Genomic DNA, 12,537 nt, shown 5'->3' with positions numbered 1-12,537 from the left:
CATGGACAACGCAGAAGACAACTGTCTGCACTTTACCACTGAGATCAGCAACGTGTGTGTAGAATTACACTGAGTAACACTAGTAACACTCAGAGTAAAAAACACATAAATCCATTTGTAAGGTAGAACAAACGTATAATTTTGAATCGTGTGGGAAAATTTGACTTTAATGGACCATGGCAGCAGAAGACCGACTATAGGGCATTTACTAACAGCACGACATCCCTTTCAGTGCCTTTCCTGGACTCGTGACTGTATAGGCCCCAGACGACTTGGTCATTTGAATCGGCATTTCAGCTGATAAGAGCTGGTGATAGGGTTTCGAGTGTGACCAGGACCGACTCTGGTAGTTTTATCACCACAGGTGATGTTGACAAGTGGACTCCTAACCCCTCGGAGTCACTTGTCAACATCTAGGACCCCTGGTCATAATAATATATCTATATTTTTTGTGGCGCAGCGCTCAAGAAGCCAAGAACCCAAGTTGTCCCCCGAGGCAGGTTAGTGTTGGGTTCTTGATAGTGTGGACTGTTTCTACATGGCATGCACTAAGTCCTCTAGTCCAACTACACCACTCACTGACTTGAAACAGTAATGTCAGCCCCTTTGAGCCCACATGCAATCTTTAATGGGCTTCGACGACCCAAAAAATGATGACATTTTTATGGATGGCAAAATGCGCCATCTCACTAGGCCACAAACGATTGCAGTCCCAGCAGATGATTTGTTAACCTAGATCGCCCAGCACAAACACTAGAGACTATTTATGAGACCTAACCAAGCTGTTGGTTTGTACACAAAATCTTGCACCGGCTACCCTTTCGCAATTTTCTAGGTCTATAGTAGAAGCATGGCTCAATATTTCTGCAGGGTTCTCCTACCGACTTTCTGAGTTCTCGGCCTGTCGAGTTGTTGTACTCTTTCCGGCAACAGGAGGTCTGACGCTATATTAGTAGGTATCCCGTGACTTTTTCCACCGCAGTGTAATCTAATGACTTTGTTTATGACTTAATTGTAAGCAAGACATAAACGAACTATAGGAAAGATTCACTTTTTACGATAAACCTTCTCTCAAAGCAAAATGATCATCTTTACAAGCATGCATTTTTAATATCTTAAAAGGTGTAATAACCTTCCCAACTCCTATTTTAAGGAAATGCTCCGATGTTATTGCTACCCACAGCAAATTTGGATACCAATAACTTGTACGTGAATTATGCAAAAAAAAACTCAGGCGTATTTAGATTTTATGAACACACAAAATGGCTATTTGGCGTAATAATAGTGATTGACTACGTTCTTTGCATCTAAAGCATTGAAAATTCACTCACCAGAATGCGACCCAGGACGTCTGAGCAGTCGTAGAAGAACCTCTGCAGCCTCCAAGAGGCGTTGAGCATTTGCGTCCGCGTCTCGATCAGCTCCAGGAGGTCCGTCCAGGCCTCGTTCAGAGCGTCTTTCCATTCGGCGACGGTGGGGCCATCCCCGTGGCTTGCACCAATCAGACGATCCGCTTTCGCGTTGACCTCACTCACGCGCTCGCGGCCCGTCGACTCCGTCTCCTTGGCGAACTCCTTGAAACGAGACCGCAGCATCTGAGGAGAGAAAGAGAAAAGTTGATCAGGAACCTCATCAACATCTTTGCTTGGTGGTGGCGGCTTTTACTGATACTCAACGCAAATCATTTCAAAATTATTAAAATTTAAGATCGTTTTATGGCTGGTTTCAAACCAACCGTGACCGCTGTGGTACGTATCCGTTGCACAAGGTAAACAACTTTTAAATTGCTGTTCTTTGAAATAGATCAAGTTGTTAAGCTTAAGGGTTGATTCTCATTTCCCGTGAAGATGACGAAATTTCAATTGCTGCACTTTAGCGAACTTCGCACTATCACTTTCGTCGCAATTATAGGAAGTACGGATTGAGAGATTCGGTAGAAATCCAACTTATACTTCGGTTTCCAAGCGCACCAGTCAAAGAGAACTTATGAAGACAATTATTTGTTCTACTTAAGACAAAAAAAATCTTTATGTAGCAGATCGCATGATCATTAGTTTTTTTTACTCCTTCTGAGAAAAATTTAGAACTATTAAAAAGGGCAGTGCTTTTTTGATTGCACAAAATGGGAAACCACCGTCTATGCCTTTCGCAATTGGATTGAAAGGCATGGCAATAAAAACAATGTAAACAATATTTTCTTGACGTGACGGGTAGGTTGCGTCATCGTTGCGTAAAACTGTTCACCACTGACCGAGACTAAATTTGTTCTCGACTTCTTTGCAACAGACTTTTTGTCCTCGGATTTTTCCATCTTAAGGTTTGACCAAATCGAAACCAAGTATTGTTTGAATAAACAATCTAGAGTTGGGAAATGTAGGATTGACTTACAGTAACATGCTCATAATCCTGTCCTAACTCTTGCGATCCAGCAACCACTTCCTTTTCGGCGATCCACTGCATTACGTCATCGACTTCTCTGTTGAGAGCGAAGAGTTGCAAGGCCTCCTCCAGACGGGTTCGCCTCTCAGAAGCCAGTTCCTTCAAGCCCCGGTAGAGGCGCTCCAAGCCTGTCTGCCGCTGGCGCATCTCTTCACTGCAGCGTAAAAAAGAATATAATGAGAAAGATTATTTCCATTCCATAAGACTGCTACTTTCACAGCTATGCCAGGTTTAAAAAATATATATGTTGGCAGCTGATAGACCATGATATTTTGTACAAGCTGACTAGATTTGAGACTTACTAGACTCATGTCCAAAATTAAGGTCACAAACATAAAATCTGAGAAAACTGAAATACTATTCACGATGTTGTAATCAAATTTTGCACAGAGGCGTGTTACAATAGGAGAAAGAACATAGAAACATAACATGGAAAATATTTTAATTCAGAATTAAGAAACAGGGTAAATCAAAAAGGGTTAAATTATGAATCAGAGATAAAGCATTTATCTCGGGCAAAGCGTGTCTAATACGGAATATGACAACCGTGCACTCCTATGTAAGCTCCAGAACGAGCTTTAATACTGTATAAATGAGATTGTCAAGGCAACAAAGCACATACTCCCAAAAGCTTGGTTTTTAACTTTTTGAAAGTATTAGGAGGGGGGGTTACGCTAAGCAATGGCTCTTCCTGGACCATCCCAAACGCATTCAATAGAATTTAGATCCGGAGATCTCGAGGGCCAGTCCATACGTCGAATATTCTCCTCCTCAAGAATCTCATCAACAATTTGGGCTCTGTGTGGCCGCGAGTTATGGTCCATAAATATGAAATCAGGGCCAAAAGCACCCAGGAACAACCTCACATTGGCTTCAAAGATCTCATCCGTATAGCTTTGTGCATTGACAGTGCCAGCATCGAAGACGTGAAGTGGCGTACGACAGCGCAACATTATGCCACACCACACAAGGATGTCACCAAACCGTCGATTTCTTTTACATAAGAGGGATGATAGCAAGGTCCTCGCTCTCTCCAGATGAAGATTCGACAATTGAGGAGTAATTTATCAAAAGGGAACATATCCACTTTTTAGAAAAAGTCATTTTATGACATTTTCTAAATCTTTCAAATAACATTTATCAAATCACTTTCTCTCAAGAAGCCCAAACGGGGAAAATCCTATTTTATTTAAGGGAAAACAGTGGCTTTTTGATCAAAGATAACAAATCCGTCCTTTGCAAGCTTTATTTTGAACAAAACTGTACATATCCTGAAAGAATCTGTAGTACGAAGACTTTTAGATCCAAAGGAACACATATCCAAAATCCTTAAATTTTAATCCACTACTTTTAGGTTCCTGTACTTCGATAAGAGAATATGTGAAGGTGAAATTTTAGGGTTTTGGTGAAATTAGAATTCTCAACATTCAGGTTTTTATTCAAAATATCCAAAATTAAGATTGCGCTATCTCCTTGTTTTTACTTTTTACACAAACATTTCTTACTCTGGGCCATGATTTGTTGCGCTTTCGTGCTCAATTCTGTACCCAGAGAAGTTGATAAAAGTATTTTGCTCCTTATCCTAATTCGTTTATCTCACCTCCTGAACATTTTTAGAAAATGGAAATGTTCCCTTTTGATAAATTAGTCCTCAATTATCACTACGTGTAGTAAATATCGACTCATCACTATAAACAACATGCCCCCATTCTTACTGTGCCCAAAAATGTGTTCGGCTCCACAACAACCGGGCTCATCTATTAACCCTATTCACGGTTTGGCAACGGTCCCGCCAGCTGTCGGTCTGCATATAATTTGACTAACTACGCAGTGTTAGTAGTGGTAAAAAAACTCGTTTTATTAAATGATTACAGAACTTCATACGCATCATAATATGCTTAGGGTTTATACAGACTTATGACTGCATGAAAAAGGCTGAGAAACGGGAAAAGTAGAAAGAGAATTTAAGTTTTCACCAGGTTTCTGATGCGGAACCATAGAGGCTTAAAACCATGAAAATACGATTATAAAGAGAGTATTTCGTATTAAACTAGGGGGCTATCGCCCCCTGCTCGCTATCGCTCGCCAACCCCCGGAACTGCTTACGCAGTTCCCTGTGGATCGCTTCGCGATCCATGCTCGCTTCGCTCGCTCGCTGTATGCCAATACATTAGCCTAGCTAAAATTTTCCGTAAAAATTAAAGTTGGTAATTGCATTTAGGTCACCATCCATTTAACCAATATGAAAATTACGTTCATAATGTTAATTTGTCTGCTTTAGCCAGATTTTCGACAGTTTAACTTTGCTGTATGTAAGATGACTGCCTTGGCAATGTGCACAACTTTACCATTATAGATACAAAAGTGTCTGTCATTGCTTTGGAGAGATTGCACTTCTACCTGTTGGTCCGCGGAAGGTATTTTATTTCCCTTCTACCACCCATTGGAAAACCAATGAAGGCATTCCCCTATCCGCCACCTGGGGACGCGCCCTCTAGGGGTTACAGGCTCCCCCGAGGGATGTATTTACATTATTTACACTCTTATATATTTACATATTTACACTCTTATATATTCTAATCTGAGAAAACTTCCTCATATACACAATTAAAAATGTCCCGTTTGGGAGCCACAACTGACACTGCTTCAAAAGATCTTGTTCTTGATAATGCCACATAGAGCTGGCCATGACTAAAAACAGGCTCAGAGAGCACCAAACATATTTTCTCAAACGTTTGTCCTTCTTGTTGTTATTCTGAATCCTTGCCACGTCACGAACAAAAAATGGTTTAACTAAAAACGCGAAAACTCGCCAAGGCTACTTTGCTTGCACAATACTAAAACTACTATAACCCTAAACAAATTTGGCGAAACCTTTCAGCTGAGAATAAAAGGAATAAAGTAAATTCTTTCTCGGTTATTCATTTTGAACTGAACTGTCGTACTGAAGCAGAGAATAGACGACGCTCAAAGCGCCTACGCGTTCAAAACAACATTGCCGATGAACATGATTGTGGAGCAATGTGTGAAGAATGCGAATTTTGTGGTGCTCTTTATTGGCAGAAAGAGCGTAATACTGCAAATAAATATACTAAATGTTGCCATGACGGAAAGGTGCGGTTACCGGCATTGTGTGACGCACCTGATCTGTTGAAGGAACTGCTGACTGAAAATTCCCCAGCCGCTAAAAATTATCGGCAGCGAATCAGAGAATACAACTCTGGAAATGGCTCGTCTTAAATTGGATTCAAGAACGGTTTCCTGCCTTCTTTGAGCTTTTCTTTGCTGATTAAGGTTGAAATGGGCCACAGCCCGACTCAAACTCATCTCAAAAAAAAAAAAAGTTCGTTGAGTATTCTGTGATTCAAGATTTCAAAACAACGTAGAAGTTTGTTTACATGATTTATCGGCGAAGTGTTGCCAACAGAGGTTTAGAAATTCACCCCTTCATTTGCCGGCACGTAAGAGAATTATATATATAGATGAATCGTTCATCATTCTTGTAAGACGTTTTTCAGTTAAAAACTTCCACAAAATCTCATTTTTAAATAGAAAGATGAGATTATAAGCCGCATTAAAGCAAGTATAATGGCACGCCGTAATTCCGGATTTTCGTTTGCTACAGTACCCACAATGCACTGCAGTGACGTTTTATATCCGCTCCTTATAAGACTCCTTAAAAATCATACGGATATGATACAATGTATTGAAAATTTTGGTTATTGTAATCTTGTTATTATCTACGTTCTTCCTTATATATTTGCTCAATTTAAAGAAAAAAAAAAAAGAGCTTTAACTTAGAAAATAAACTTTTCATTTCTCCTTTAATGAATGTTAATATGTTTAGTGAACTACTGATCTCAAAATAATAGCTTTAGTATGTTAAGAGACATAAATTAACGATTTTTATCGGGAAATTTTTTCCGAGTTAGCCTCTTTCGGTCACGTGATGAAACCAGTGATAGGGCGTTGTATGTGGGAGGTGGTGGCTAAGGCCGTTACAGAGCATCGACATCTGCACAGGATCGCCATTTGGCACTAAACGCACGATAGCATAGACTGACAACGGCTCCTTAGCTTGCTTGTGACCTTGCTGCTGCGTCTAGAATATGAATTTCCAGACAAACAGCGTACAGATGTCTAGCAGATTGGCTCTTTTATAGTGACGTCAGGTGAATAGGATCAATAAACAAGAACGACATACTTTAAATTTTCCTATCCACTCATGGGCGGATTTATAGGGGGGCAGATGGGGGCAATGCCCTCCCAATTTTGGGAGGACTTTATGTAGTAACAACACATCTTCCAAAAATTAAAAAAAAAAATCATTATTTTTTTGTTTTTGAATAGTTTAAAAGAGCATGGGTGGATTTATAGGGGGGGGGGGGCAAAAAGTGCAATGCCCCCCATTTTGAAAGGAGTCCATATAGTAACAACTTATCTTCCAAAATCTTATAACAAAAAAAAATCATGATTTTTTTCTTTTTTGAATGGTTTAATGAAAATGAAGAGGTTTGCGAATGTCCTTTTCTGATGGGAGAAATAAAAATAAAAAAAAACGAACATTAAGTACAAATAGTACAGCTGTCACTGGGGTACTGAAAATTGGTCTAAATTCACTATTTTGGACTGAAAACCATTTGGGCAAGTATATGAATGAAAATATAGGCTAAACGAGCTGCAAAACTTAGAATAATTGACGTTTGGGACCCTCCCTCCCCCCTCCCCACTTTGCGCTAACCGAACGATCTACTCGCTACGATTTGTTTTCTCTCTTTTCAATGCTTATTTTCAATTTGCATGATTTCAAAAACTAGATGTTTTGGGTTGTTGCAGACGAAAGATTTTGAAGAACCTTCTGGTATCACGTTCAAATGAAATTGACTGATTTGAAATGTATGCTATTGCAAAAGAAGTGCATAGCTAAAAGGTTTTTGTACAGCAAAATACTATCAAATGTAACAGTTTACACCATACTCAATGAATGTATATAACAATGAAACAAAAGACTAGAAAAATTGTCCAACCATTGAACAAACAGAACGTAAAATCACTGTAAACAATGTGTTAATTTTTTAGGGGAAAAAATTAGGAATCCCTAGCTGTTCAGAACTAAATTTCTGATTTTCCAGAATCATACTTTGTAAGGAAAACGTCTGAATAAAAGAAAAAATGAGGGAGATATATTTTCGGCACGAAAGCTTTGCACAATTTCTTGTAAGATCGCATTATTACCTGATGAAATGTTTTTCTAACTGTGTTTTCTTTATTTTTTAAAGGAAAAAAAATGTATATATGAAACTAATAGTTAGAACTGTACTTCATGCGCTTGGAAAATTTTCAGCTTGTCTTTTTTTTTTTTTTTTTTTTGAGAATGAAAAGTAAATACTATCGCAAACTGAATAAATTTCAGTAATCTGAACGTTCTGATTAATTGAATCTTTTTACTTAGAGGGAAAATACCATTTTCCTTACTTTCTAAATACTGTTTAAAAATTAAGGTAAGTCATAATCATCTAAAGTCTAAATGGGACAGTTATTGTCATTATTGAAATCTAAGTAAATCAGTCATCAAAAGTTTTGGAAAAATTTGCTAAAATTTGATAAAAACCGATAAAAACCTTACACAGATTGGTAAAATGGTAAAAATCCTTTAACTGTAAAAACTGACAAATTTTCGTTAAAATTACAAAAAATCAAACAAAAATCTGCAGGTAAGAGTAAATTACATGTAGCGTCGGATTTGCCTATAAGATAAACAAGCTATAGCTTAGGGCCCCTGCTTTGAAGTGGACCCCTAACTCCCAAAAAATTGAGATTCGTTCCTTAAAAAAATGGAAACTGCTTGAAAAACTAATTTCATTTTCAAGTACTTGAAAACCTTCAATATTTGGAAACGTGTGGCTACAAACCTTAAATTTTAAAATTTCTAACAAATCGTAGGGGGAGGAATGCCAAAATGTGTCAAATTTAGGGAACTAATGTCATATACCCCACCCTTGGCGACTTTTTCCTGTTGACGCCAAGAAAGCGTCTCCAAGAAAACGATGTATGACGACATATGTCATACATCGTTCTTAGCGATGCCTTTTTAGTGCCAACAGGAGAAATTCAGATTAAAAAAAAAACATGATCAAAGCACTTCAGAACACTATATATATAAAAACAGCATAAACCACAGCAAAAAACATCGCGAACATACGCTTCAAAAATTCCAGAAACTAGAAAGGTTTTGTACAGAAAGAAAAATTACTAGAAAGTATTTAAAATGCTTAAATTAACAAATTACTATAACAGCTCACCAATGAAATATGTACCAATAGAAATAAAAGCTATTTTGCAACATGCATTTCACCGAACAAAAACTTTTCTCATACTCTGCTAAAAAAGAGCAAAGCGATTCAAATTGCGATGTTTAAAGCGGAAAACATCCCCAAAATCAATAACTATTTCAGCCAAAAAACGCTTAGTTATTCAAATTTCGATGTATGAAAAGAAGAAATATCTCAACAGAACATACCAAACATAAACAATACAAAAATACCATACATTAATTTGCTATCCAGACATGCTTTCAAAATACCTATTGTATTTTACATAAAATAACAGCTTCATATTTTTGTAAATGCTAGAGTCAACTTATTTTCAGAAATTCAGTACCTAAAGGAGGCACGTTTATAGAATATGTCTAAATAATTCGTGGCATCGAAAAGAATTAACTTTTAGAATAAAAAAACCGTACTATTTTTGTAAAATTAATTTACATACAGTAAAAATAATGTTAAAAACTACAAGAAACCCTCAAGATTTTGTAAAAACAAAGAATTTCGGAAGTGAGGTTTTTTTTTTTTTTTTTTTTTGAATTCTAAAAAAAAAAGAATTTGCCTTTTTATGGTATAAATCCTCACACTCAGTCTGAAACAAAACAACATATGACAATGGCACCTCAGAAGTACACACCAAGTTGGAGTTTACTTTTAATTAACGTTCAAGTTTCAAGAAACTGGCATTGTCTTATGCTTATTCATCAAAAGACCACTACTGAATTTAAAATAACACAAAATAAGCTTTCCTGTAAGGTACATTGCACGAAAAAACAAGAATCTCTCCTGCGTGAAACCGACAACAAGTAAACAAGTTTGAACAGATCTAAAATTGCCTTAGGGTTGCCAAACACAGGTTAGTTTCGGCAGGGATGCCATGCTTAAAAAATCATCGCCTCATTGGGGAGAAAAATATTTCAATTTTGTGCAAAAAATTGGATGACGCCAAATGGGGGGGGGGGGGTATATCACATCTGTACCAAATTCAGCTCCTTGCTACATCATGCATCAAAAATCATGGTTCTCGCGTTTGTAACATATTACTTGAAATAAATTTTTTTGTGACTCACATGCTTCATATCTTGCTATTTATTTAATCCCGAATGCAGAATTTTGAAAATTCTTTTGTATTGATTGCTTTTATCTTACTTTTACTGGATATTGTTAATCTGTTTAGCCCGGGAAAAAATGATACACTACCCCTATTCCTTTTCGTTTTCTGCTCTACTTATAATAAAAAAAAAGTTGTAATGAGAAATTCAAATTTATTTTTTCTTTTAAACTTAAAATAGCCGTTTCTTACAAGGTTTGAACAATAGTGTACAACTGTATAATCTACAACTCAATTTCAGAGACTGGAAAGTGCAAATTATTGATTCTAAAATCCCTGAAAAGAATTCGCGCAGTATAGCCTACCAGGGCTCTTGAGCCAAAAACCCAATCTAACTAACCAAAGCTTGAAAATAATTAGACAAGTCTTTGAAACTCCTAAGCAAAGTGTGCTTCAATTTATATAAATTAAGAATTGTTCAAATGGGTAGTATGTTACTCTCTTGATACCTATTCTCTAAATCGGTGCACCATTTCTTTTAAAGTATTAACTTGCATCACAAAGCACTTTTAAAGCGTAAAACTTTAAAAAAAATGATTTGCTTATTATTTCCAATTAACCCTTATAAGACTTCAAAATGCAGAATTTTATATCCATTTTATATAATTTCCTCCCGAGACCCCCGGGCCCCCTAAAATTGGAGATATTATATATCCCACTTAAAAGGAAGCCCCGCGTCACTCTCTTAATACCAACCCCCTCTCTTTTAAGGTCAATTTAAAAAGGACAGCATGATTACACACAGTAATGAAAACGGCACATAAAAAAGTAAAGAGTGGCCTTATGAATCACAGAAAACAGATAAAAACATGGGGGGGGGGCAATTAAAAATTTTGCTCCAAAAAAAATTTTTGCCCCCCCCCCCCCCCCCCAAGAACTCAGTCCTAAATCCGCCTATGTATCCACTATCGTAGAAGCATTCACGTACTTGGTAACGCAATGGTTGTCACAATAAAGTATTCTGAAAAAATATATAATTGAATATGAAATGCGTTCTGCATAAATATGAAGGTCTACATGGGAACTCTGTAAAGCATGGGTCACTATCTGCAATATAAAGTAATCAAATGAATATTTGGCGATAATAATGAGTTATTGAATCCAAAGTAAATACAGCATCTTCCAGGATTGGAACACTTTGCAAAAATTTTTCCTGGTCTTTATGATAAAGGAAATAGTCTTTCACTATTATTAAGCTCTTAAATGCAGTAATGAAAGAAGAGACGAGTTGTGTTTCCTCTTCTTCTTGTTCATCTTCATTGGCGGTCGAAAAGTCCATAAGATCAGCGGATGAAGCAGAAGCGTTTCTGTTTTCATGGATTAACTTTCAACAGAGTGGATTATGTTTAAAAATGCACAGAGGGAAACACTTTTCTTAATTTTGAAACATTTTTTCTCTTTTTTTAACTGCCGAGGGAAAACGTAAAATGCGGGAAATTCATAAATAACAAACTTTCCATACGGGTAAAATTTATATTATTAGTGTATGGAAAAACTGGAACCAGATGATAAAAAACGTAAAATGCGGGAAACGTAGATTCGAGAGACGTAAAATCGGGGTTTCGCAGTGAATACGATCAGCAAGCATGAAGATAAATATTACCATGTAACAATTTTAACAATTTTCTAAAGCATTTTTTGAGAATATTCAAAGTTATTGAATTTTTTTCCGCTTTTTTGTCGTTTTGAACCACTGTGCGGCGTGCGTTTGTTTTACCTTTTTCATCCACCATTAGACGATGGCTGCAGTGCCCCCTATAGTTTGTTGGAGTTGCGAATTGCAAAAATGCAATTTGCGAGAAAGATCGAGCCTTTGATGGCTTGAAAAAGAAAACAAAATTTCTTACCTGTTTTTATGTTGTAAATTATATCCATTATAAATTACTAAGGTTCAAAGATTTTCATTTCTTTTTTATTCTTCATTACAGTGTAATGTTACTAAAATGCTTTTATATGTGCCTAATTAATTTAACTATAGAAAGGAGTTTCGTTAAGTCCAGAATGAACTCTGCTGTACCGTAGCATTAGTGAAAAAAAATGGCAAAGAATCTGAAAATTAATTTGAGATCGGCGTTCGCGTTGGCCAGTGCTGAAGAGCGGTTAACAGCCAAATAAGGGTTTGACTCAGCCGTTTTCTAGTACGTCATCGCCCATTTAAGGTAACCACTGAGGTAACCAGTGATGAGGCCTTCTTGTAGGTAGCGATACCTTAACCGGCCATCCTGGTTCCAGTATCACTTGTTTGGAATTGATTCCTCAACCCGGATACCACTTTTGGTGTCACTTGTTCCCATCGAGAAACCTCCGCTTGAGACTGACCAGCTTCAAGCCTACCAACGGCTCTCTACTTTAAGGAATTGTCTAAATGATTGTGAGAACTCATTCCAACTGGAAACAGGTTAATTTTTTTGTTTTAATGCAATATTCACAAAATTGCGGGCAAAACTTTCAGATGCCTAAACGGTCTAATTTCAGTAGCTCGTCAAAAACTAATACTAAACAACAAACAAGTTTTTTTTTCCTCCAAAAAAAAAAAAAAAAAAAAGTTAAAATCGTGTTACCGGTCCTTCACAATACAAAAAATGTAATTTGTTTAAATTTTACCGCCTTTTTTTTTCAAGTAATGCTACTTAAGAAGGAGCTGTATCGTTATTAGAAAAAATT

At 36.9% G+C, this 12,537-nt stretch overlaps 1 protein-coding gene across 1 annotated transcript in view; it reads right to left on the bottom strand.

The window, feature by feature from the left end:
* Nucleotides 1–12,537, bottom strand: part of LOC129224679 (spectrin beta chain-like) — a 161,082-nt gene that overhangs the window by 69,766 nt on the left and 78,779 nt on the right. Inside the window, 2 exon segments of the mRNA XM_054859224.1 lie at nucleotides 1,332–1,595; nucleotides 2,389–2,593. Of these exon segments, the coding sequence (XP_054715199.1) occupies nucleotides 1,332–1,595; nucleotides 2,389–2,593 (469 nt within the window).

This window comes from Uloborus diversus, chromosome 6 (genome assembly GCF_026930045.1).
Source record: "Uloborus diversus isolate 005 chromosome 6, Udiv.v.3.1, whole genome shotgun sequence".
Lineage (NCBI taxonomy): Eukaryota > Metazoa > Arthropoda > Arachnida > Araneae > Uloboridae > Uloborus > Uloborus diversus.
This window is presented reverse-complemented; position numbering and strand designations above follow the sequence as displayed.